This window comes from Prionailurus bengalensis, chromosome C1, assembly GCF_016509475.1.
Source record: "Prionailurus bengalensis isolate Pbe53 chromosome C1, Fcat_Pben_1.1_paternal_pri, whole genome shotgun sequence".
Classification (NCBI taxonomy): Eukaryota; Metazoa; Chordata; class Mammalia; order Carnivora; family Felidae; genus Prionailurus; species Prionailurus bengalensis.
Genome location: NC_057345.1, coordinates 20409737 through 20434320, shown reverse-complemented (window position 1 = coordinate 20434320; position 24584 = coordinate 20409737). Strand labels below are relative to the sequence as shown.

At 40.1% G+C, this 24584-nt stretch overlaps 1 protein-coding gene across 5 annotated transcripts in view; it reads right to left on the bottom strand.

Moving 5' to 3' along the window:
• The window catches only part of WDTC1 (WD and tetratricopeptide repeats 1), a 66561-nt gene that overhangs the window by 28213 nt on the left and 13764 nt on the right, over positions 1-24584 (bottom strand). For all 5 annotated transcript variants that reach the window (XM_043574173.1, XM_043574177.1, XM_043574175.1 and 2 more), the window contains exons 2-3: positions 20540-20687; positions 18729-18812 (exon numbers count right to left, since the gene is read on the bottom strand). In XM_043574173.1, coding sequence (XP_043430108.1) covers positions 18729-18812; positions 20540-20587 — 132 coding nt within the window. In that variant the 5' untranslated portion in view covers positions 20588-20687. The remainder of the gene's footprint in view (positions 1-18728; positions 18813-20539; positions 20688-24584) is intronic.

Sequence of the window (24584 nt, the reverse complement as noted above, 5' to 3'; positions counted from 1 at the left end):
GTGTGTGTGTGTGTGTGTGCGCGCGCGCTGTAAATGATGACTAATGGTTTCTTAAACATGACACCAAAAGCACAAGTGATAAAAGGGAAAAAAATAATTTGGGCTTCATTGAAATTAAAAACTTTTGTGTGTCAAAGTCACTATCAAAAAAGTGAAAAGAGGGGCACCTGGGTGGCGCAGTCGGTTAAGCGTCCGACTTCAGCCAGGTCACGATCTCGCGGTCCGTGAGTTCGAGCCCCGCGTCAGGCTCTGGGCTGATGGCTCAGAGTCTGGAGCTTGTTTCCAATTCTGTGTCTCCCTCTCTCTCTGCCCCTCCCCCGTTCATGCTCTGTCTCTCTCTGTCCCAAAAATAAATAAATGTTGAAAAAAAAAATTAAAAAAAAAAAAGTGAAAAGACAACCCCCAAATGGGAGAAAACATTTTAAATCACATATCTGATAAGGGTCCAGTATCCAGGATATATAAAGAATTTTTACAGCTCAACAATAAAAAGACAAAAAAAATTCAATTAAGAAATGGGCAAAGGATCTGAATAGACATTTCTCCAAATAAAATATTCAAATGGCCAATAAGCACATGAAAAGATGTTCAAAATCATTAGTCATTAGGGAAATGCAAATCAAACCACAATGAAATACCACATTACATCCAATAGGATGGTTATTACAAAAAAGACGGGTAAGTTTTGGTGAGGATATGAAGAAACCAGAATCCTCACACATTTCTGCTGGGAATGTAAAATGATGCTGCCACTTTGAGAGTTTGATAGTTCCTCAAACAATTAAACATAAAAATAAACAAAAACCGTATGATCCATGAGAAAACTAAAAATGTACACCCACACAAAATCTTGTACACAAATGTTCACAGCAGCATTATTCATAATAGACAAAAAGTGGAAACAACCAAAATGTCTACCAACTACGAATGCATAAACAAAATGTGGTATGTCCATATAATGGAAGGTTATTTGGCCATAAAAAGGAATGAAGTCCTGATTCATGCCACAACATGGAGGAATCTTGAAAACATCATGTTAAGTGAAAGAAGCCACATACACAAAAGCCATATATTGTATGATTCCATTTTTGTAAGATGTCCAGAATAAGAAAATCCACAGACGCAGAAAGTAGACTGATGGCTGCCAGGGATGTGGAATAACTGCTAATATGGGTAAAAGGTTTCCTTTGGAGGTGATAAAAATGTCTTGATTTTATAGTGGTGATAGTTGCACAACTTTTTAAAAAGTTTCTATTTACTTATTTTTGAGAGAGAGAGAGTGCACAGACAAGGGGCAGAGAGAGAGGGAGAAAGAGAGAATGCCAAGCAGGATCCACGCTGTCAGCACAAAGCCCAACGCAGGACTCTATCCCATGAACCCATGAGATTGTGACTTGAGCTAAAATCAAGAGTCTGACGCTTAACTGACTGAGCCACCTGGGTACTCCAATAGTTGCACAACTTTGCGAATATACTAAAAGAAAAAAAACCTCAATGAACTGTAACCTTCGATAAAATAAAAAATAAACTAAAAACAAGCCTACAAACTAGCGGCAAGCTGCATTTGGCCCACAGGACATAATTTGCTAACCCCTGATCTAAAGTATATTCTTCGAGGGTGTCTGGGTGGCTCAGTTAAGCATCTGACTTGGGCTCAGGTCATGATCTCATGGTTTGTGAGTTCAAGCCCTGCATTGGGCTGTGCACTGACAGTGTAGACCCTGCTTCGGATCCTCTGTCTCCCTCTCCCTGCCCCTCCCCAGCTCATGTGTGTGCTCTCTCTCCAAACTAAATAAACGTTAAAAGTAATAAAGGATATTCCTTGAAATCTCTCCCAAAGTCAGGTCTTACTTCCATCTTTTTCTTTGTGGGTAACTAATAAAGTTGGCATACAACTTACTTCTCAAAGACAACACTGTAAAAAAACTCTAACAAGTCTTTGTTAGAATAAGGTTATGTTATGAAACTTCCCTGGTCTCCTAACTATATTAAAAAAAACCCAATCTAATTTGATATGATTTGTTTCTAGTGAATTTATGCTCAAATTATGTAAGAAACAAAACAGAAATAGAAAAGCAATCAAGCCAGACCATGAAGGTGAGATACATGTTTGTAACTTATTTAAGGAAAATATTAAGAAAATTAATAAAGCAAGAAAATAAATCCACCAAGCCAAGAACTATTTGTTAAATCTATCATCTATCTATCTATCTATCTATCTATCTATCTATCTATCTATCTATCTATCTACCTATCTTTTTAAAGTAAGCTATATCCTCACCATGGGGCTTAACCTCACGACGCTGTGATCAAGAGTCACACATTCTACCAACTAAGCCAGCCAGGTGCTGCTAAGCCCTTTTAAAAAAGTAGACACACGAGGCACCTGGGTGGCTCAGGTGGCTGAGCGTCCGACTTTGGCTCAGGTCATGATCTTGCGGTTTGTGAGTTTGAGCCCCCATCAGGCTCGCTGGTGTCAGTGCGGAGCCTGCTTCAGATCCTCTGTCCCCTCCCTCCCCCCTTCCCTGCTTGCGCGCTCTCAAAAAAAAAAAAAAAATTTTAAATAAAAAAGTAAGTAAGGAGACACACGACTGAGGTAGAAAGAATTATGAACTGTGGGGCCAGACAGGCCTGACATAAATCTCATTAATCTTATTTCTACCACTTTTGTGACCTTGGAAATGCTCAATTTTACTCCCCTTATTTGTAAAGTGAGAATCCTTTCCTCTCCCTCTGTCTACCACGTGTGGAACAATGTTCCACAATTGCCAAGAAAACCCACAAGTAAAAGAAATAGAATGGATCAAAGTGTGTTCAAAACTTTAAGGTGGGGGGTGCCTGGGTGGCTCAGTCAGTTAAAGCATCTGGCTCTTGATCTTGGCTCAGGTCATCATCTCGCAGTTCATGGGTTTGGGCCCCACGTCCGGTTCTGTGCTGACAGTGTGGAACCTGCTTGGGATTCTCTCCCTCTCTCTCTGCTCTTCCCTGCTCGTGCTCTCTTTCTCTCTCTCAAAATAAATAAATAGAACTTAAAAAAAACCCAAAAAACCAAAACTTTAAAGTGGCCTTAGAAGATCCTGGTGATGCAACCAAAAATGAAAGTGGCCCCCCAAAAGTGAGGCCTGCAGGCTATAAACTGAAATCCCAGGATATTTGGCTCCTGTCTAGTTATGACATTAAAAATCATTAAGACAAGATGAGTTAGCAAAGATGTCCAAGGGAAATATATAGCAGAACATCTTAGAATTAATCCTAGTTAATATTAAATTTAAATCCTCTAATCTCAATTTCTTTTCTGCCTATCTTACTCAGTTACTGCCAACACATCAGTTCTTTGTATTTTCTCAATGCACATTTTTAACTTTCTATTTTGAAACAATTTCAAACATAAAAAAGGTACAAGAATAGGACAAAAACAAGCATATATACCTGTCCCCTAATTCATTAATTGCTAATATTGCCATATTTGCTTACTCCCTCTCCCTTCCTCTCCTCTTTCTCTACACACACAAACATGAACACACACACACACAAATTTTTTCCTGAACCATTCGAGACAAAGTTGCAGACTTCAGGGCCCCTTACACACTTAACTACCTCAGTATGTATTTCTAAGAAGAAGATCATTCTTTTATTTCACCAGAGCACATCTATCAAAATTGAGAAAATTGACAATGATATAATACTATAATTTAGTATATAGTCCATATTAAAATTTCACCAAGTCTCCAATAATGTCTCTTTGATTTTCCTGATCCAGGATCCAATCCAGGATCAAACACTGGGATGACACAGTGGTCAGCTTCTTTTTGGTCTCTTTTATTTTTTTATTTTATTGAAAAAAATTTTAATGTTTATTTATTTTTGAGAGACAGAGAGAGACAGAGCATGAGCGGGGGAGGCACAGAGAGAAAGAGGGAGACACAGAATCTGAAGCAGGCTCCAGGCTCCAAGCTGTCAGCACAGAGCCCGATGCAGGGCTTGAACTCATGAGCTATGAGATCATGACCTGAGGTGAAGTTGGACGCTTAACCAACTGAGCCACCCAGGCACCCCTGGTCTCTTTTAATCTGGAACAGTTCCTCAGTCCTTCTTGTTTTTTATGACATTGACATTTTTAAAGAAGATAGAAGCTATTCTGGAGAAATGTTTCACAGTTTGGATTTGTCTGATTATTTTCTCATGATTAGATTTAAGTAATGCATTTTGACAGAAATACTACCTAAGTAATCTTGTATCTAGCTCAGTGTACACTATTAGGTGACATATGTGTACAATTTGTCTTGTTTAAGGTGGTATCTGACAAGTTTTTCCACTATAATGTTACTATTTTCCTTTTGTTATCTGTGAGGGAATGCTTTTCCATTGTGCAACTAAATGTCCTCCATTCACATTTCCACTCAATAGTTTCATTCACTGATTATTCTTGCCTGAATTAATTACTAGGATGACGTGGTATGATGGTTATAAAATGGCAATTTGTCCAGCTCTATCATTTCTTCATTTAGGAACTGGCAATCTACTGGAATAAAGGGCTTTTCTCTGTCTCTCTTCCCCCCCTCTTTCTTCTCTCTCTCTCTCTCTCTCTCTCTCTCTCTCTGTCTCTCTCACTAGTGTAAACTCAGATTTTTTTTTTTAAGAGAGAGAGAGAGCGTGACTAGGGGAGACGGACAGAGGGAGAGAGACAGGATCTCACGCTCAATGTGGAGCCTGACACAGAGCTCAATCCCATGACCCTGGGATCATGATTTGAGCTGAAATCAAGAGTCAGACACTCAACCTACTAAGCCCCCCAACTCAGATATTTTTTACTCAGTGGGTTTTAATTCATTATTGCCACTATTCATCCTGATGTTCAAATTGTCACAGATTTGGCCAGTAGCATGTCTTTTGAGCTAGGTTCTGTGTCCTTAATGGTACGTTTCTTTCATTTTTCATATATTTTTTTACTTTTTGTTTATCTTCTGCTTTAAGATGTTGTAGGCTCATCTTGTACACTCCTTGTCCCAGAGCTGGAATCAGTTATTTTTTCAAGGACTCCTGGTTCTTTTTCGTGGGGAATGCTATTTGAGAAACCAGTAACTTATAGCCATTGAGGTATTATTACTTCTGGACCCTATCAAAGACAGAGTTGGAAATAATGTATAAATATATATGAATATATATGTATTTGTTAAACCATGAGATCATACTGATACTGCTAATTCCAATCAAATACCTCAGAGCTATTCTTTGCCTTTCCATATTCCATATCTGAATCTCCCTTCTCCCACATTGAGAAGGGAACAACACTCAAATATCTATTATATCAATATTATATTTATTATTAACATTAATATATTTATCTCAACAAAACTGATATATTTACTCATCTGCCCAATTCTCCAATACAAAATAGTTATGTAATTGCTACAGCGATACCACTGCAAATGACAAATCTACTATCTAGAGTTCAATCAAGATTTCTTTAAAGTTTGTCTTTAAAATACATATGGCCAAAGAATACAAAGTACTGTGTTCAAAAATTACTTGGATTAGTTGGCATCCTTCTCCCCAACTTTGTTGATTTTATTTTACTTTTTTGAATGTGCAAAACCTCAACATGGTTCTAAAAGTAAAAAACTCTACAAAAACGTCCAGAAAAAGGTTACTCCCTTTTCTCTACCTCTCTACCCTATATCTTCCACTCCCTAGAGGTTTCATTAGTTTCTGCTTACCCATCTGGGCTTGTGTTTGCAAAAATATGCAGGTACCCATATAAACTCTTCGTTAAACCAAAATTGGCAAAAATTATATTAAAATATCCCTTAAACATATGGAAAAGATATTCAATTTCTCTCATAAGAGAAATGTGACTTAAAACTATATTGAGATACCATTTTTAATCTGTTAGAATGGTAAAATTCAAAAGCTTAAACCACACAGTCCATTGCTGAGCTCTGGAGAAACAGGCACTTTCATGTATTGCTACTGGGAAGGCAAAATGGTGCAACACGCATGGAGGGAAATTTGGCAATATCTAACAAAACCTCATATATATTTACCTTTTGGTTAGCACTCAAACCTCTAGGATTTTACCCTAAAGATACATTTCCAGCAATACATGTACCCAAGGTTATTAATTATGGTATTATTGTAATTATGAACGATTAGAAACAACTATAAGAGTCCATACATGGGAAATTCATTGAATAAATATTGGTTCATCTACATAATAGAGTCGTAATAAGAGGTCTATGCACCTATGAAAAGGACTCTATGAACTTATACAAGTGCTTTCCAAGATATATTGGTAAGTGAAAAGAGAGAATATATACATATATATCTCAAGTCATGTTTCACTCATTCTTCATCATCAAGTCCTCCACGTCTAGTCATTCCCTCTATTCTCTCTTCACATGCTGCCTTTATGTCTTTACTTGCCTTCCTCTTCCCTTAAGAATTCATGACTCATTACTAAAATCATTCTCTTGCAACATTCATCTGACAAAACCCCAACCCTGGATTATATTCTCCTGTATCTTCAACTTTCCCTCTCTCTACTGATTCCTTTCCCTTGGAATTATACATGCCCAAGTTTCTCTAATCTAGAAAAGTACTTCCTTGACGCCAAATCCATGTTGAGCTATGCCTTCCATTTCTCTTCCTCTTCACAGAGAAGAATGAAAGAGTAGTCTATACTCAGTATTTTCACTTCCTCACTTCCAGTAATTCCTATTATCTATACCACACACCACAAAAATGGTGCTTGCCAAGGTTACCCTTGCCGTAAATCAATGTAGCTTCCCTGACCTAAATCAATGGACACTTCTTAATCCTTACCTTACTTGGCCCCTGGTAGTATTTGATGGTGCTGACCACTGCCTCCTCAATGAAACTTTCTTCTTCAGGGTTCTGTAGCATCACCGTCTCTCTGTTTTCTCTTCCTACTCTTCTAGCTTGTCTTTCTTGGTATCCTTTCCATATTCTTTTTTGTTCACATGGCCCTTATGTTTGTCTTCTTTATGGCTCTATCCTAGGCTTTCCTCCCGCTCTAAACATTCCCCAAAGGCAATCACAACTCACTTTCATTGTTCCAATCTCTATACTGCTCACTGCTCCCAAATCAACACCTCCAGTGTGTACCTCTATCTTAAGCTCAGACCCAAGTATTCCAACTACCTATCCAGAAAGCGCTAGACAACACATAACATACAGCTCCAGAGCCTCCATACTGAGCTTGTTATCTTTCCCCTCAAACCTATTCCTTTTCCAGTGCTCCCTAAGGCAGAAATTTGACCTTCACTCTTGATTCCTCTTTTCCTAATGTTTCATATCAAGTCACCAAGAATTCTATTTATTTTATCTCTTAAATGTCTTTCAAATTCACTGACTTCACTCTATCCAAATTACCATTATCCTGGTTCAGGTAATCCATCACGTCTTCTTGAATCACCGCCACAGCCCCTTAACTGGTCTGGTATATTTAGACCTATGCAATATTGATTTTGAAGCCAAGATAATTTTCTTTAAAGCTTAATTCTGATCACATTGCTCCCATTGAATAAAAACTATTCAATGGTTCTCCATTGCCCTTGGGATCAGACTCCACGCTGAGCATCATGACCTAGGATCGTGACCTGAGCCAAAATCAAGAGTCAGACACTCAAGTGGTTGAACCTTTAGGGCGCCCCTTGGATGCTTTTTCAATAGGCATCTCTGTGGATATAAATTCTACATACACAGGAAAGGTAACAAGACACCAGAGTGGCTGAACTCTGAAATTTCAAGTAACTCACAATGCAAACAACAAAGTCAAAAAATAAAAATAGAGCCAGGTTACTAAACTGGAAGGTAGAGAAATAGTATGGGTGAACAGGGATAAGATTTAAAAAGTGAATTTTACTACAGAAAATTTAAAAAGCCAATCAAACCAAGAGGTTTTTAGTGAACACCCACTAACTGTTCAGCGCTATACGTCCTAAAAGTATTTTTTTGCATTTCCTTTTGCATTTTTCAAAAGCATACAAAGTAGCAAGTTAGGAAATCCAGGGGAAAAAATCTTCCTCAGATAATAAAGAAGAAAACATTATAATCAATAACCACAAAAAGGAGATTTTACCTTTTTTATCCCATCTCCAGTCTCCAATAATCCCCTCTTCTTAATGCTAAAAATAAACTGCTGTTAACCAATGTGCAGTCCATATATGACAGTGGGTGGGAAATAAAACAAGGAAAGGAAATGACTGTCAAGTGTTTTAAAAAGTTAGATGCCGGTCTGCCCTTCCCCCATTCATGCTCTGTCTCCCTCTGTCCCAAAAATAAATAAAAACGTTGAAAAAAAAAATTAAAAAAAAATAAATAAAGGGGCGCCTGGGTGGCGCAGTCAGTTAAGCGTCCGACTTCAGCCAGGTCACAATCTCGCGGTCCGTGAGTTCGAGCCCCGCATCAGGCTCTGGGCTGATGGCTCGGAGCCTGGAGCCTGTTTCCGATTCTGTGTCTCCCTCTCTCTCTGCCCTTCCCCCATTCATGCTCTGTCTCTCTCTGTCCCAAAAATAAATAAAAACGTTGAAAAAAAAAAAAAAGTTAGATGCCGGGGCGCCTGGGTGGCTCAGTCGGTTGAGTGTCCGACTTCAGCTCAGGTCGCGATCTCACGGTCCGTGAGTTCAAGCCCCGCGTCGGGCTCTGGGCTGATGGCCCAGAGCCTGGAGCCTGCTTCCGATTCTGTGTCTCCCTTTCTCTCTGCTCCTCCCCAGTTCATGCTCTGTCTCTCTCTGTCTCAAAAATAAATAAACATTAAAAAAAAATGAAAAAAAAAAAGTTAGATGCCATCAAATTGGCATCTCAGGAAACTTTAAGAGCTTTCTACAAATAACAACAACAATATCAGCTAATATTTGAGGGCTATATAACATGACTTTACATTATGCTAGGCATTGTACTAAGTACTTTAGATAAATTAACTTGTTTACTCCTCCTCATAAACCTAACAGGATATGTGTATTATTTTATTGATGAAGAAATGTGTGCTAGAAGAGACTTATTCAAGGTCATATGACTCACAATGGCATTTCAATTACTATTTGGCCAAGGGGAGGTGTGAGATACTCACAAAAAGATACACTTCCAACCTCAAACTAGGAAAGAAGGAAATAAGATAGCCTTTTTGGGGTGGCGGGGTTGGGGGGGGGGGAGACAGCCTTTTAGGAGTTAAGATTCTAAAACTCATCATGGCTTCCATCATACCACACGTTCTCCCACCTCTATGCCTATTCTTTCTATTTCCTGTGGCTAGAGGAAGAGTAGGAATGGATAATCTCTGTATGTTGAGACACCTTGGCTCTTGATCTTGAGCTCTCCTCTCTCACTTCCTACTTTATCCCCAGGAGACATTATCCAGTCATCTTGTTTCATGGCTCTTATAGACTGGGGGTTCTTGAACTTTTGTCTTAATACCCTTTACATTGTTAAAAATTACTGATGGGGGCCTGGGTGGCTCAGTTCGTTAAGCGTCCGACTTCAGCTCAGGTCATGATCTCACGGTTGATTTCAAGCCCCACATCGGGCTCTCTGCTGTCAGGCACAAAGCCTGCTTCTGATCCTCTATCTCCCTCTCTCTCTCTCTCTCTGCCCCTCCTCTGCTCACTCTCTCTTTCTCTCAAAAATAAATAAAACATTTGGGGCGCCTGGGTGGCGCAGTCGGTTAAGCGTCCGACTTCAGCCAGGTCACGATCTCGCGGTCCGTGAGTTCGAGCCCCGCGTCGGGCTCTGGGCTGATGGCTCGGAGCCTGGAGCCTGTTTCCGATTCTGTGTCTCCCTCTCTCTCTGCCCCTCCCCCGTTCATGCTCTGTCTCTCTCTGTCCCAAAAAAAAAAATAAATAAACGTTGAAAAAAAAAATTAAAAATAAATAAATAAATAAATAAATAAATAAATAAATAAAACATTAAAAAAAATTACTGAGGCTCTCAAAGAGCTTTTGTTTATATGGGCTTGCTTTACGTATTTACTTATTTAATTTTATTTTTTTTTAAGTTTATTTATTTATTTTGAGAGAGACAAAAACAGAGTGAGAGGGAGAGGGGCAGAGAGAGAGGAGAGAGAGAAAATCCCAAGCAGGCTCTGAGCTGCCCAGCACACAGCCTGATTCAAGGCTCGAATCCACGAAGCTGTGAGATATGACGTGAGCCAAAACCAAGAGTCGAATGCTTAACTGACTGAGCCACCCAGGTGCCCTGGGTTATATTTATTGATATTTACCATATTAGAAATTAAAATGGAAATCGTTCATATTATTTCATTTAAAAATAACAAAAATGATAAGTTAATACATTTTAAATGAAAAGTAAATATATTTTCTAAGACAAAACTATTTATTTATTTTTTTTTTAAATTTTTTTTAACGTTTATTTATTTTTGAGACAGAGAGAGACAGAGCATGAATGGGGGAGGGTCAGAGAGAGAGGGAGACACAGAATCTGAAACAGGCTCCAGGCTCTGAGCTGTCAGCACAGAGCCCGACGCGGGGCTCGAACTCACAGACTGCGAGATCATGACCTGAGCCGAAGTCGGCCGCTTAACCGACTGAGCCACCCAGGCGCCCCTAAGACAAAACAATTTAATAAGAAGAGTGGCATTGCCTTACATAACGTCTAGCTTAATGGAAGATAACTGGGTTCTCATACCTACTTTTGTATTCAGTCTGTTGCAATATGTTATTTTGGTTGAAGTATATAACAAAAATACATCCTCACAAAGATATGTAGTTGCAATAGGAAGGAGTATTTTATTTTATTTTTTTATTTTTTTTAATTTTTTTTTTCAACGTTTATTTATTTTTGGGACAGAGAGAGACAAAGCATGAACGGGGGAGGGGCAGAGAGAGAGGGAGACACAGAATCGGAAACAGGCTCCAGGCTCTGAGCCGTCAGCCCAGAGCCCGACGCGGGGCTCGAACTCCCGGACCGCGAGATCGTGACCTGGCTGAAGTCGGACGCTTAACCGACTGCGCCACCCAGGCGCCCCGGAAGGAGTATTTTAATACCCTTTTCAGATAACTGTAGATATCATTCTTTGATATTGCACCAAAACTCCACAAGTAATGAGTTCTTATATTACAATGTAGGATCTGAAACCACATAAATGAACTATCGGTACCCTCCTACATTCAAGTGCATTGGTCTAGTTTGCATTACGCATAGCTCTTTTATGCATGTTATGAGTCTGTTACATCATATGTTGGTCATTTTGACAACAGTGACTCACTGAATTTAAAGATCTTCAATGCTAACATTCATTATACAATATTGTTGACATTTGTTTGTATCACCACGGATGGAAAAAGCCTTTTAAGTATTGAGAAGTTACCACGCTCATGGTGGCAGATACAAGTTTTCCTATATTCTCATTCATTCTCTCTCTCTCTCTCTCTCTCTCTCTCTCTCTCTCTCTCTTATTTTGCCTAAAAGTTCAAGTTTTATCCTTGGCAACAAATATTGTCAGTTGTTTTCCTTAAAGTGACAGCTCATTTCATTTAAAAAAAATTTTTTTTAATTATTTTATTTACTGTTTTGAGAGAGAGAGAATCCTAAGCAGGTTCCACGCTATCAGTGCAGAGACTGATGTGGGGCTCAAACTCACAAACTGTAGGATCATGACCTGAGCCAAAATCAAGAGTCAGATGCTCAACCGACTGAGCCACCCAGGTGCCCCTCAGTTCATTCATTTTTAAGAAAATGTCTGCCATGGGGCTCCTGGCTGACTCAGTTGGTAGAGCATGTGACTCTTTTTTAAAATTATTATTTTAAAAAATTTATTTATTTATTCATTTTGGGAGAGAGCATGCACACACAAGTGGGGGAAGGGAAGAGAGAGAGGGAGACAGAGATTCTCAAAGCAGGGTCTGTGCTGTCAGCACAAAGCACAACAAGGGGCTCAATATCATACACCAAGAGATCATGACCAGATCAGAAATCCAGGGTTGGATGCTCAACCCACTGAGCCACCAGGTGCCCCTAATCATTACTTTTTAAAGTTTATTTATTTATTGGAGGGGGGTGGGCAGAGAGAGAGAATTCCAAGTGCCCTCTGCATGCAACTCTTGATCTCGGGGTCGTGAGTTCAAGCACCATGTTGGGTGTGGAGCCTACTTTAAAAAAACAAATAAAATATTGGGGCACCTGAGTGGCTCAGTCAGTTAAGCATCCAACTCTTAGTTCATGGGATGGAGCCTCAAGTTGGGCTCTGTGCTGACAGCATGGAGCTTGCTTGCAATTCTCTCTCTTCCTCTCTTTGCCCCTCCCCACTTGCTCACACTCTCTTTCAAAATAAATAAACTTAAAAGTAAATAAATAAATAAAAATGTAAAAAAAGAGAAAATGTCTGCCCAAATACTCACATTTGAATAACCCCAGTTTTTGTCTGGTAGTCATTATTTAAGATGGCACTTCATGAAAAAAGTGGCTAGTAGGGCTTGCAACTCAAACAACAGCACAAGTGCTTTTTCCTCAAGACAACCACAATGGTGCAGTACTTCCCATCCCATAATACAGAATACGAAAGAGATGTGTACTTAAAGGATGAAATTTAATAAAACTACTACCTTCTATTGCTTCACATCAAGGACGTTTTAAGTAAAACTTGTTGTTGTTTTTTTTGTTTTTTGTTTTTTTTGGTTACTGCAAATGCATGGCGTTAATAAGTCATTGAGTTTGATGCAGTATTTGCCTTGATTCATGCTACGGTGAATCACTTTTTTTTTGCAAATTTTAAATGAGCTAATTTTTGTTTTTGCTTTTGTTTTGGAAACAATTTCTTAATAATACTATGAAAGTAGTTTGGGCCTCATGGATTCCCTTGAAAGGTCAATGAGGATCCCCAGGGGCCTGCAGACCACACTGAAAGATGCTACTATAGACTATCTCTCTGTCAGTCACTCTCCAGTGTTTATTCCAGTCTATGCCTCTCTCCTGATCCCAGACCCACTGGACCCTGTAAAAATGATAGATATGTCTTTGCTGTTACCAAGGCCCGAACTGCTTGAACTCTGAATCCTATCCCCTCCAGCATTCCCCAGGACTTTGTTCCTTCAATTATTCTGTCCTCCTAAATCAGCAAACTTTCTCCTGCTATCAACATACAGTCATGTGCTAGTATTTCTTCCCATTCTTATGAATCCCTCCCTTAATCCCATAGACCCTCGTAGCCACATCTCTAGTTCTCTGCTTCCTTTTGTAAATAAATTTCTTCAAGAGTTATCTACACAACTCAGTAAAGCTGAAAACAAAAATAAAATGACTTGGAAGGAAAGAAGTGAGGGGGATAAAAAAGATGTCATTCTTCCTCCAATTTTCTGAAATGACTCCCCATTGGTTAAAGCCAACCCAAAGACGGAGGACAGAGAGCTGAAGAAAAGAAAGCTGAATAGTAGACACAGAGGGGCAAGAGAAGAAACTATCTTTTACGGTTTATCCTTTTTACTGCCTACATCCTGTCTCCTTTCACCTAGGGGCAATTTTGTAATAAATAAATTTCCATCACCTTCTTAAAAAAAGAGAGAGAAATTGGGACCTCATCAAAATAAAAAGCTTCTGCACAGTGAAGGAAACAAGCATCAAAACTAAACGGCAACCGACAAAATGGAAGAAGACATTTGCAAATGACATATCAGATAAAGGGTTAGTATCCAACATCTATAAAGAACTTATCAAACTCAACACCCAAAAAACAAATAACCCAGTGAAGAAATGGGCAAAAGACATGAATAGACACTTCTCCAAAGAAGATATCCAGATGGCCAACCGACACATGAAAAAATGCTCAACATCACTCACCATCAGGGAAACATAAATCAAAACCACAATGAGATACCACCTTACACCTGTCAGAATGGCTAACATTAACAGCTCAGGCAACAACAGATGTTGGCAAGGATGCGGAGAAAGAGGATCTCTTTTGCATTGTTGGTGGGAATGCAAGCTGGTGCAGCTACTTGGGAAAACAGTATGGAGGTTCCTCAAAAAACTAAAGATAGAACTACCCTAAGACTCAGCAATTGCACTAATAGGTATTTATCCAAGGGATACAGGTGTGCTGTTTCAAAGGGACACATGCATCCCAATGTTTATACCAAGCACTATCAACAATAGCCAAAGTATGGAAAGAGCCCAAATGTCCATCGATGGATGAATGGACAAAGATGTGGTATATGTATATAATGGAGTATTATTCTGCAATCAAAAGGAAAGAAATCTTGCCATTTGCAACTACGTGGATGGAACTGGAGGGTATTATGCTAAGCAAAATTAGTCAGAGAAAGACAAATATACGACTTCACTCATATGAGGACTTTAAGAGACAAAACAGGGGCGTCTGGGTGGCTCAGTCATTTAAGTATCTGACTTCGGCTCAGGTCATGATTTCGCAGCTCGTGGGTTCTAGCCCCACATCAGGCTCTGTGCTGACAGCTCAGAGCCTGGAGCCTGCTTCGAATTCTGTGTCTCCTTCTGTCTCTGCCCCTTCCCTGCTCATGCTCTGTCCCTGCTTCTCTCTCTCTCTCTCTCTCTCTCTCTCTCTCTCTCTCTCTCAGAAGTAAATAAACATTAAAAAAACATTTTTAAGAGACAAAACAGATGAACATAAGGGAAGGAAAACAAAAATAATATAAAAACAGGGAGAGGGGCAAACCATAAGAGACTCTTATATATGGAGAACAAACAGAGGGTTCCTGGAGGAGGGTGTGGGAGGGGGGATGGGCTAAATGGGGAAGGGGCATTAAGGAATCTACTCCTGAAATCATTGTTGCACTATATGCTAATTTGGATGTAAATTAAAAAGTATAATAAAATAATTTTAAAAACAAGAGAGACAAAGGAGAGTTCTCTACACTGTGGTTGCCACTTTTTTACCTCCAATTCACTCTCACAACCCCTCCAGTCTAGCATCTACTCCCACCATTCCAATAAAACTGCTTCAGTAAAGACCACAGTCATTGTTCTATCCTCATCTTACTGAACCTTTCAAAAGCATTGAGCAGAAGCGACCATTCCTTTCTTGTAATATTCTCATTATGTGGGCTTTCCACTCTCCTGGTTTTATTTCCTTTCTACTTCACTGACCACCCCTTCTTGGGTAACTTTCTTGGGTAGCTGGTAATCAACTCCTGAAAGCGGGAGTGTCTCCACAGCCAGGTCTTGGGCCCTATTCTCTAGAGGTCCATAGACATTTGAGTCTCTGGATTTCTCCCTACAGTCCACAGCTCTCTCTCCCAATTAGTACCATCACTTCCTACTTGACATCTCCACAAAGCTATCCAACAGGCTTCCAAATTTAAAATGTCCAACCCCTGAATCTTTCCCAAACCTATTTTTCTCCCAGTCCTCTTCTTTCCATCTGCTCTCACTTCTCTAAGTCTCACAAGTGGCAAAGCTGGGATTTAAACTAGAGTTTTTGTTTCTTTTTTGTTTTGTTTGTTTTTTACATCTAAATCTGTGCATTCCTGGGCACCTGGGTGGCTCAGCTGGTTAAGTGTCTAACTCTTGATTTCAGCTCAAGTCACTATCTCACGGTTGTGGAATTGAGCCCCATGTCAGGCTCCATACCTCCGCGCTGGGCATAGAGCCTGCTTGGGATTCTCTCTCTACCCCTCCCCTGCTCATGCTCGCGCGCTCTCTCTCTCTCTCTGTGTCAAAAAAATCTGTACATCTGGACATTCTTTCATACTATGCACTGCTACATAGGTTAGGGAAGTGCAAATTGAAATAATTCACCTTAATGTAATTTTGTATTTGAGTTCCAACCTTTGGGAAACAATAGATGGGATCCTTTTTTGTGTTCATAGAAGTTTCCAAGTCTATTCTGAACAAAGTTATTTAACTACGAAGAGATGGAACAGAATATGGGTTGGATGGGGAGGCACAGCCAGTCAGTGATCACTGTCTACTCAGCATCCACCAGAGCAGGGCTTCTCAACCACGGCACTGTTGGCACTGGGGCTGCATATTTCTCTGCTGCACACTCTCTGCTGTCCTGTGCACTGTAGGAGGTTTAGCAGCATCCCTATCCCCTTTCCACTATATGCCAGTAGTACCCTTCAAGTTTGGACAACGAAAATTGTTTTCAGATGTTGCTAAAAATCCCTTTGGAGGTAAAATCATCCATGCCCTGCCCCCAACTGCACTAGAGGGAAGTACTTTGAGTTATATTCCAAAGGAAATATAGAAAGAAACTACAGAACAATAAAGATAAACAAATTAGTAGAAATTATGTCTTCAAAGAATTTTTAGAAATATGGAAAGCAATCAAGATATAAAAAGTATAAAACAGTTTACCCAACTGTGTAAATGGTATGAGCCCAATTTTGTGGGGGGAAAATTTATATAAGCATGGAAAAAAACTGGAAGACTTAAGAATCATAATTGTTACTCATTGAACTAGTTTGCTATAATCCAGGCACTGTGTTAGTCCTTCACACAAAACTCATATAATCATTACAGCTATGCTCAGTTATTGTTCTAGTTTACAGATTGGGAAACTAGGGGTAACATGCACAAGGCTATATAGCTGGGGAAGAGATAGGTTTTTGGTTTTTTTTAATGTTTATTTATTTTTGAGACAGAGAGAGACAGAGCATGAATGGGGGAGGGTCATAGAGAGGGAGACACAGAATCTGAAACAGGCTCCAGGCTCTGAGCTGTCAGCACAGAGCCCAACGCGGGGCTCGAACTCACGGACCGTGAGATCATGACCTGAGCCGAAGTCGGCCGCTTAACTGACTGAGCCACCCAGGCGCCCCAAGAGATAGGTTTTAAAACTAAATTTATGCAGCTCTAATACCCATCTCTTAACTAGTATTCTGCTTCATAATACACAAAGGCAGTATACCAAAGGTTAACAATGTTTATCTCTAGGGGCGCCTGGGTGGCGCAGTCGGTTAAGCGTCTGACTTCAGCCAGGTCACGATCTCGCGGTCCGTGAGTTCGAGCCCCGCGTCAGGCATCTGGGCTGATGGCTCGGAGCCTGGAGCCTGTTTCCGATTCTGTGTCTCCCTCTCTCTCTGCTCCTACCCCGTTCATGCTCTGTCTCTCTCTCTGTCCCCCCAAAAAAAAAAACCAAAAAAAAAACGTTGAGAAAAAACAATGTTTATCTCTAGATGATAGAATTTAAGGTAATTTTGTTTTCTTTTCTGTATTTTTCTGTCTATTCCATATTTTCAACTATGGTAATATTTATTACTTCTATAATCAGAAAAATTGGGGGGCACCTGGGTGGCTCAGTCAGTTAAGTGTCTGACTTTGGCTCAGGTCATGATCTTACGATTTGAGTTTGAGCCCTGCCTTGGGCTCTGCACTGACAGTGTGGAGCCTGCTTTGGATCCTCTCTCCCTCTCTCTCTGCTGCCGACATCGTCCCCCCATCAAAAATAAATACACATTTAAAAAAAAAGAAAAATTTTAAGTAAAAATTGTGAAGACTACTTGGTAACATGGAGAAAAGACTTATTATATGTTAATCATATGTTAATATGTATCTTAATTTAAGATACAAAATTCAATGTAAGGTACGATTACAATTATGTGAAAATATGCAGGAGATAAAAGGAAGTACACAAAATGCTAATAATTGTTTTAGGGAGATGGGACTAAGAAGTGATTTTTACTTATCTTTTCCATATTACCGTTAATGTAGTTATATTTTATTTTAAAAAAATTTTTAATGTTTATTTAATTTTGAGAGAGAGAGAGAGAGAGAGAGAGAGAGAGAGAGAGAAAGCGCATGCGCACCCATGGGGGAGGGGGCAGAGAGAGAGGGACACACAGGATCTGAAGCAGGCTCCAGGCTCTGAGCTGTCAGCACAGAGCCTGACGCAGGGCTCAAACTCATGAACTGTGAGATCATGACCTGAGCCAAAGTCGCATACCTAACTGACTGAACCACCCAGCCACCCCACAATGTAGTTATATTTTAAAATGGATAAAAGTTTATAATTTAAAAAAGCAGTAACAACCATCTGTAATCTCACTACCCTAAGATAACACTGTGAACATTCAATAAATTTCTTTCTAGTCTTTTTCTAAGATCAACAGGATCACTTATATATACTAACTTGAAGGAACCAAAGAGAATTCTTACTCAACCTGCAGGTAATGCTAAGTTGGACAGGACAGCTAAATGTTGGATTCAAAACATGATCTGGAGGAAGGAAAGGCCTGGAATTAACACTATGGAGTGTCTCTGTTGGACACAACGAAAGAGTTGAACTTCTGGATTAAAGGCCTGGCTCTCCATGGACTGGACAGGACAACACTGGACAAGATGCTTGGCCTTATTACTAAACCCTTTTTAAGAAAATACCCATTCCCTATATACCTCCCCACAGCATTTCTTTGAAACTAACATGAGAAAACACTATGTAAAAACACTTTGTAAACTTTAACTTCCTTTGCAAAGGTAAGAATAATTACTGTCCAAGTCAATAGTAAAAACAGTGGTATGCACCTCAACAATATTTTTCCAAACACAAAGCAAATAATATGACCAAAAAACAATTTCTGTGTGACCATGTCAATCACTAACCTTGATTTACCTGCCTATGTTTACCTGCTTAATAAAACTGCTAGAAAGGACAGGAAACCATTAGGTATGACCTGCAGAGAAAAACTTGTTTTTGCCTCGAATAATGCCAGAAGGGTTCTCTACAGGCAGAGAATTAAGAGCCAGCCATCTGCATCTAAGGTGCAAACTTGATTTCTTACCTGTAGCTCTGCTTCCAGGCCCAGTCGTCTGATAAAGGGGTCAGTGACATGGTAGCGACGCTCAAAGCTCAGAGCACCCCGCTCCTGCGGGACAAAAACAAACTCAGTTTCATTGATTCAATTCAATATGATTTACTACATGCCTATTATATATCCAGCACTGTCCTGGGCACTGCAGGAGCTACAAAAGGTAGTAAGAAATTGGGCTGCAGGAGCCTGTACTATACTTGGGCAGGGATTAGAGAATAATAAAAGAGTATAAAATTAAGCATAGGGTGCCTGGGTGGCTCAGATGGTCGAGTGTCTGACTCTTGATTTTGGGTCAGGTCATGATCTCACAGTCCATGAGATCAAGCCCTGCGTCAGGCTCTGCGCTGACAATGTGGAGCCTGCCTGGGATATTCTCTCTCTCTCTCTCTCTCTCTCTCTCTCTCTCTCTGCCCCTAATCCATGCATGCTTGCTCTCTCTCTCTCTCTCTCTCAAAATAAATAAATAAACATTAAAAACATAAGCATTAAATTGTACTTGTTGGGTTACAAAAGGCAGAAAGAAAGAAAGAAAGAAAGAAAGAAAGAAAGAAAGAAAGAAAAAGGAAGGAAAGAATGAAAAGAAAGAAAAATTGAAAACAACAAATAAAGGAGTTTCCATCTTTAGGTTAGAGAGAGAGGGTGGGCATCACCTTTAGGACACATAATATGGGGGGTATTCAAAGGAAAAAAATAATTTGCATGGTCCCTCCAACTCTATGATTCTGTGCCTCTAGGAAATGGTCCTTGCCCTTGAGGGCCACCCAGTCTAAAAAAATTACAAACAAAACCTCTCACAAATGGACAAAGCCCCTAAAGGATTCAGGGATGAAGGGGAAAATATACAAAACACAGATTGATGTGCTCCGTACACTAAGCACATAGCTCATGTATACACTCAATCCTTTTTGATGATCATAGCTTATGCTGCATGCCACTTAATTTTTTAAAGATTTTTAATTAAAAACATTTTTAGCACTTAACCTTTTCAAAGAACTTCCTGTGTTCTTTCAGATTTCATTCTCTATGATCAGTCTTAAAGGCAGACACTATTATCATTTAACAACAGAAAACACAGGGAGGTTAAAATGATTCAAGTCTTATAGGTAATTAGGGCAGTGGTAAGATTAAGCTCCTGACCCAGCTTGGGGTTCTTACTATAGGAGCACATCAAGTCCTGGTAGAATTTCTTCCATTAAATCTCTGTGTTCCTTTACAGCAGGTTCCCCTGACAAAGCCTGGGCTATCTTGCTAAATGAACTTGACAGCCCCATCATCCATTCATCTCACAGAATGTACAAACTGCACAGGACAGGTGCAGAAGACCCTTAAAGAAAAGAAAAAAGAGTCTAAGCTGAACTGGGACTAAGACTCTTCTAGGGTCTGTTACATCCACAACTTAGCAGCTGGAGCAACATGAAGATGTCATATTTTCTTCTGCTACACCCACCCCCCACACACACCTACATATGTACACACAGTTGTGTACACACATGCACAACACACATGCACAGTACACTGGTGGCTCCCCTCCCCACCGACCTCCATTAATTTCAGCAGCCCAAGTACAAAGCACTGGGATAGAGGAGTCTCCATGAATTCCATATTCTTGGGCAAAGAAGATGGGAGTCAAGAGACCTTGATTTTAGTCCTAGGTCTGCCACTAATTAGCTATGTGACTTCAGGCAAGTCACCAACTCCAGACCTCAGTTTCTTCAGCTGTAAAATGAATCTGTTAGGAAGAAAGGACTTCATGCTCTGGTTCAAAGGGCTGAGCTGCTTACCTTGATCTGCCTACGGATGAGGTCTCTAGTTATGTTGACTTTTGCCATCTTCTCTTAATGAATTCAACAGCAGGAAGCTATAGAAGGATCTTCAGGACCCTTGAGCATTCCAGCCAAGCCCAGGTCCACAAGACACACATTTAATTACCTGGGGAAAAAAAATCATCAAACCTTGAGGGATGGAATAAGGTGGCCTCAGAGTCCTGGTTCCACCCCTAAAACATCCCACCAGCCTACCCAGTGAACTGGCTATTGCCTGTGATTTATGACATGGTGGGCTGGCTCTGCTCCATAGTGTTGAAGAACTTTTGGAAGGTAAAGAGGGTGGGAGGGGGGAGACAATGACTCAGAGCAACAGGAAGTATTGGAACAAACATTGAAAGAGTCATGCATGCTTCACCAGAAAGTGGGGGGTTGGATAGGAGTATGAAGGAAGATCCTAAAAGTAAGAACAAGGCAAGCAAGAAAGATGTCAACTTCCACTTGCTCAATATGCAACTGTGGCAACCAGTCTTTTTTTTATTTTTTTAAATTTTTTTTTTCAACGTTTATTTATTTTTGGGACAGAGAGAGACAGAGCATGAACGGGGGAGGGGCAGAGAGAGAGGGAGACACAGAATCGGAAACGCGGGGCTCGAACTCACGGACCGCGAGATCGTGACCTGGCTGAAGTCGGACGCTTAACCGACTGCGTCACCCAGGCGCCCCAACCAGTCTTTTAATTATACTTTGAATCCCTGCTGCTCAGCTTGGCTCTCTCCAAAACCAAATCAGTACCACAGACAGAGCACTCAACCCTTTAACAAATTGATAGAATCAAAGAGTGGACCAGAAATGTAAAGGTGATCATGTCTACAATCCAATCTAATAAAGAGATCCCTCTTCAATATCCTGATAGGTAGGCTTTCAGTCTCATCTCCTGAAGCAACTTATTCCTTTGTTATAAACTCTGATGGTTAGAAAGACCTACTAATCTCATTTCTGATAACTTACATAAGAAATTACAAAATATAAGAAATACAAAAGTCTATACCCAAGCATATTCATCACAGATTTTGTAAAAACAAAAAAACTGAAAGTACCAAATTTTTCAATGGTAGAGGAATGGCTAAACAATGTATAGCCATATGATATTAAGCAGCATTAGAAATGTTACTTATGAAGGAAAAATGCTTACATTACACCAAATGTTTCCAAGATAACATGATGCTTTTTCAATAAATACTATTATCAAAGCTGTGTTTAAAAAGGAATTACAAGGGGCACCTGAGTGGCTCAGTCCATTAAGTGTCTGACTTTGGCTCAGGTCATGGTCTTGCAGCTCACGGGTTTGAGCCCCGCGTTGGGCTCCGTGCTGACAGCTCAGAGCTGGAGCCTGCTTCGGATTCTGTGTCTCCCTCTCTCTCTGCCCCTCCCCCGCTTGTGCTCTGTCTCTCAAAAATAAATAAACGTTACAAAATTTTTTTTTAAAAAAGGAAATATAAAAAATAATAATAGCCATCTTTAAACAGTAGTGTGACTGATTTTTTACCTTCTGCTCTTTGAGGTTTTCAATTTTTTTTTCTACAAAAGCACATTAATATTGCAATCAGAAAAAAATGCTTGAGAAAGAAAATAAACGCAGAAAAAAACTCCAAAGCTTTTAAAAGAAAGTTCTACCTCCTGTTATTTCCAACCTTTGGTCCTGGTTCCACCTCTGAAGGCATGCAGGAGGTCTAGTCTTTCTTCCCCATTTGGCCCTTTGTGCTGTGATGATGGCTCTCAGGGCCCACCAGGCCTCCCTGCCAACTCTCCCCAGCCCGCAGGATTCCCAAGACCACTTCTGGATCTCCTGGCCCTGCTTTTCCATCAGTTGCCCTCCTACAGACTCCTAGCACACCCTCCTGAAATCACACTCTCTCCACCTGTTCTGTGAGCAGACTCCTTCTTTTCCTTTGGCATTTAATCACAAAAAGAAACTCTCTATATAAACACTATGTTATCGCAGATTTTTTTCTTTAGTGCTAGGCACAGAGTAGGACAATAAAAATCTTGCTATCTAATTAGATGTTCTCTTTCAGCCTGAGTACTTTGGGGCTTATGCCTCCATGATTGATTTGGGGATCATAAGCTCTTAAAAGGGCAAGAGCCTTCCCTCACAATGTGGAAACCATCCAGCATTGCATCTTTGTGAGAATTACCAGAGAGATACGGAAGCCACTGGCACTGTTTAGGATCACAAAACCTGTGAACATGAAGAACATGTAGGGATGCCAACTGTAAACAACTATGGTTTCATGAGGACTTTTCCAGAGGCCTCTGGCCATCAAATTAAAAATGTGAATTTGGACAAACTGGCATAAACTAAACACTGGCCTGCAATTATGTTTATGGCTTTAGTTTGTGATATACTGGCCAAGCCTCCCTGCCCCCCCAAAACAACAGTAATTTCCCCCACAATCACCAAGAATATAGAGTGAGACTTATCATAATGGAAAGAACACCAATGTCATGGAGTATACCTGGTATTAAGTAGGACCAGCTATGTGGCCTTGGTAAACTCTCAATCTCCCCAAGTAGGTTCTCATTCCTGTGTCTCATAGGCACAGGAAGAATTGGAATAAACACTGAAGGGGCCACAGACGCCTCACCAGAAAAAGGCTCATTCTTCACCCCCAACAGCCTTATTCTTGGAAGACTACTAGAAAGGTCAAATGAAATAATGTAGGTATAAAGTTTTTTCTTTAATTTTATTTTTAAAAGAATGTAAGTACCTTTATCTGCTAAGAAATAGTAAATTGCCAAATATACACTTATTATGTACTAGGAATTGTGCTAAGAGCTTTATATAGTTATTCGTTCAACAAATGAGTGCAAGAAGGACCTCCTCTACGTCAGGTACTATTGCAGACCCAGGGGATACAGCAGTGAACAAACCAGGCAAGTTCCTTACTCTCACAGTACTAACATTCTAGCAGGAGGGAATAGATAATAAACAAAAATACAAATAAAATAAGAATATCCCAGGTGAAAAGTGCTGTGATGACAATAAAATAACTTGATGTTAAAGTGATTGATGGGCTACTTTTAGACTTGAGGTCAAAGAAAATGTAGTACACATTTGTGGAGTTTCTAGATGCTCAGCATTTGAAGCCCTTCCTATATTTTGAGAATCCCCCATCTAATGAGTTTAGAAGAAGACAGAGTGCCTCTCACTATGAAGTGAGAATAGTTCAGACTAAGATTCCTTCTCTGAAGATCCCTTACAGCTAGAGTGTGTGCCTATGACCCAGGCTATGCCGATGAGACATATCAGCCCCAGACTTTCATTGGGATCTGGGATCAAAGAATCAGAGGACCAGCGAGAGTCCATGCTGGCAGCAAGTTGTGGCTATAATGGCCATGAAGGTCCAGTCATCTGGTGGTGGTGGTGTAAGCTGTATAAGCAGCAGTAGTGACCTCATGGATTGATTCTGTAAACGATTTTGGCCGTGGGTCCTGGCTGCTACCCAACTTCCTTCGTTTTAGCCCAGTCTGCAAGCTTGGCTTTGTGGCCTTCCCTGATATTTTGTGAGTTTCCCTAATAACCTTTCAAGAATCAGCCAGAGTTGGTTTCTGTTGCTTATACCTATAAATCCTGCCTGATACAGAGGAGCTCTCTCAAAAGATGACACTCAAGCTGAAACACGAATGACAAGAAGCCACAAAGAACCTGGAGAGGACACATCTGAGGAGAGAGAATAACCACTGTTAAGGGTGCAGAGGAAGACTGGTTCAAAAAGCTTGTACAGTAGATAGATTCTATTACTATCATCATCTTACGGAAGAGGAAATAAAGTCATGAACATGAAACAATTTTCACAATGTCACACAGGTAATAAATGGAGGTGGAGCAGGGAGAGCTGTATGCACACTCTTAACCATTTTGTATGTATGAATAAATTACTATGGTACATAATTTCCCAGAGTAATATCACTATGACCACCCATAAGAGTCAACTAATCTGTTACTACTCACTCTTTAATTTTCTTAAAACGTTAACTGGGTTTTTACCAAATACCAGGC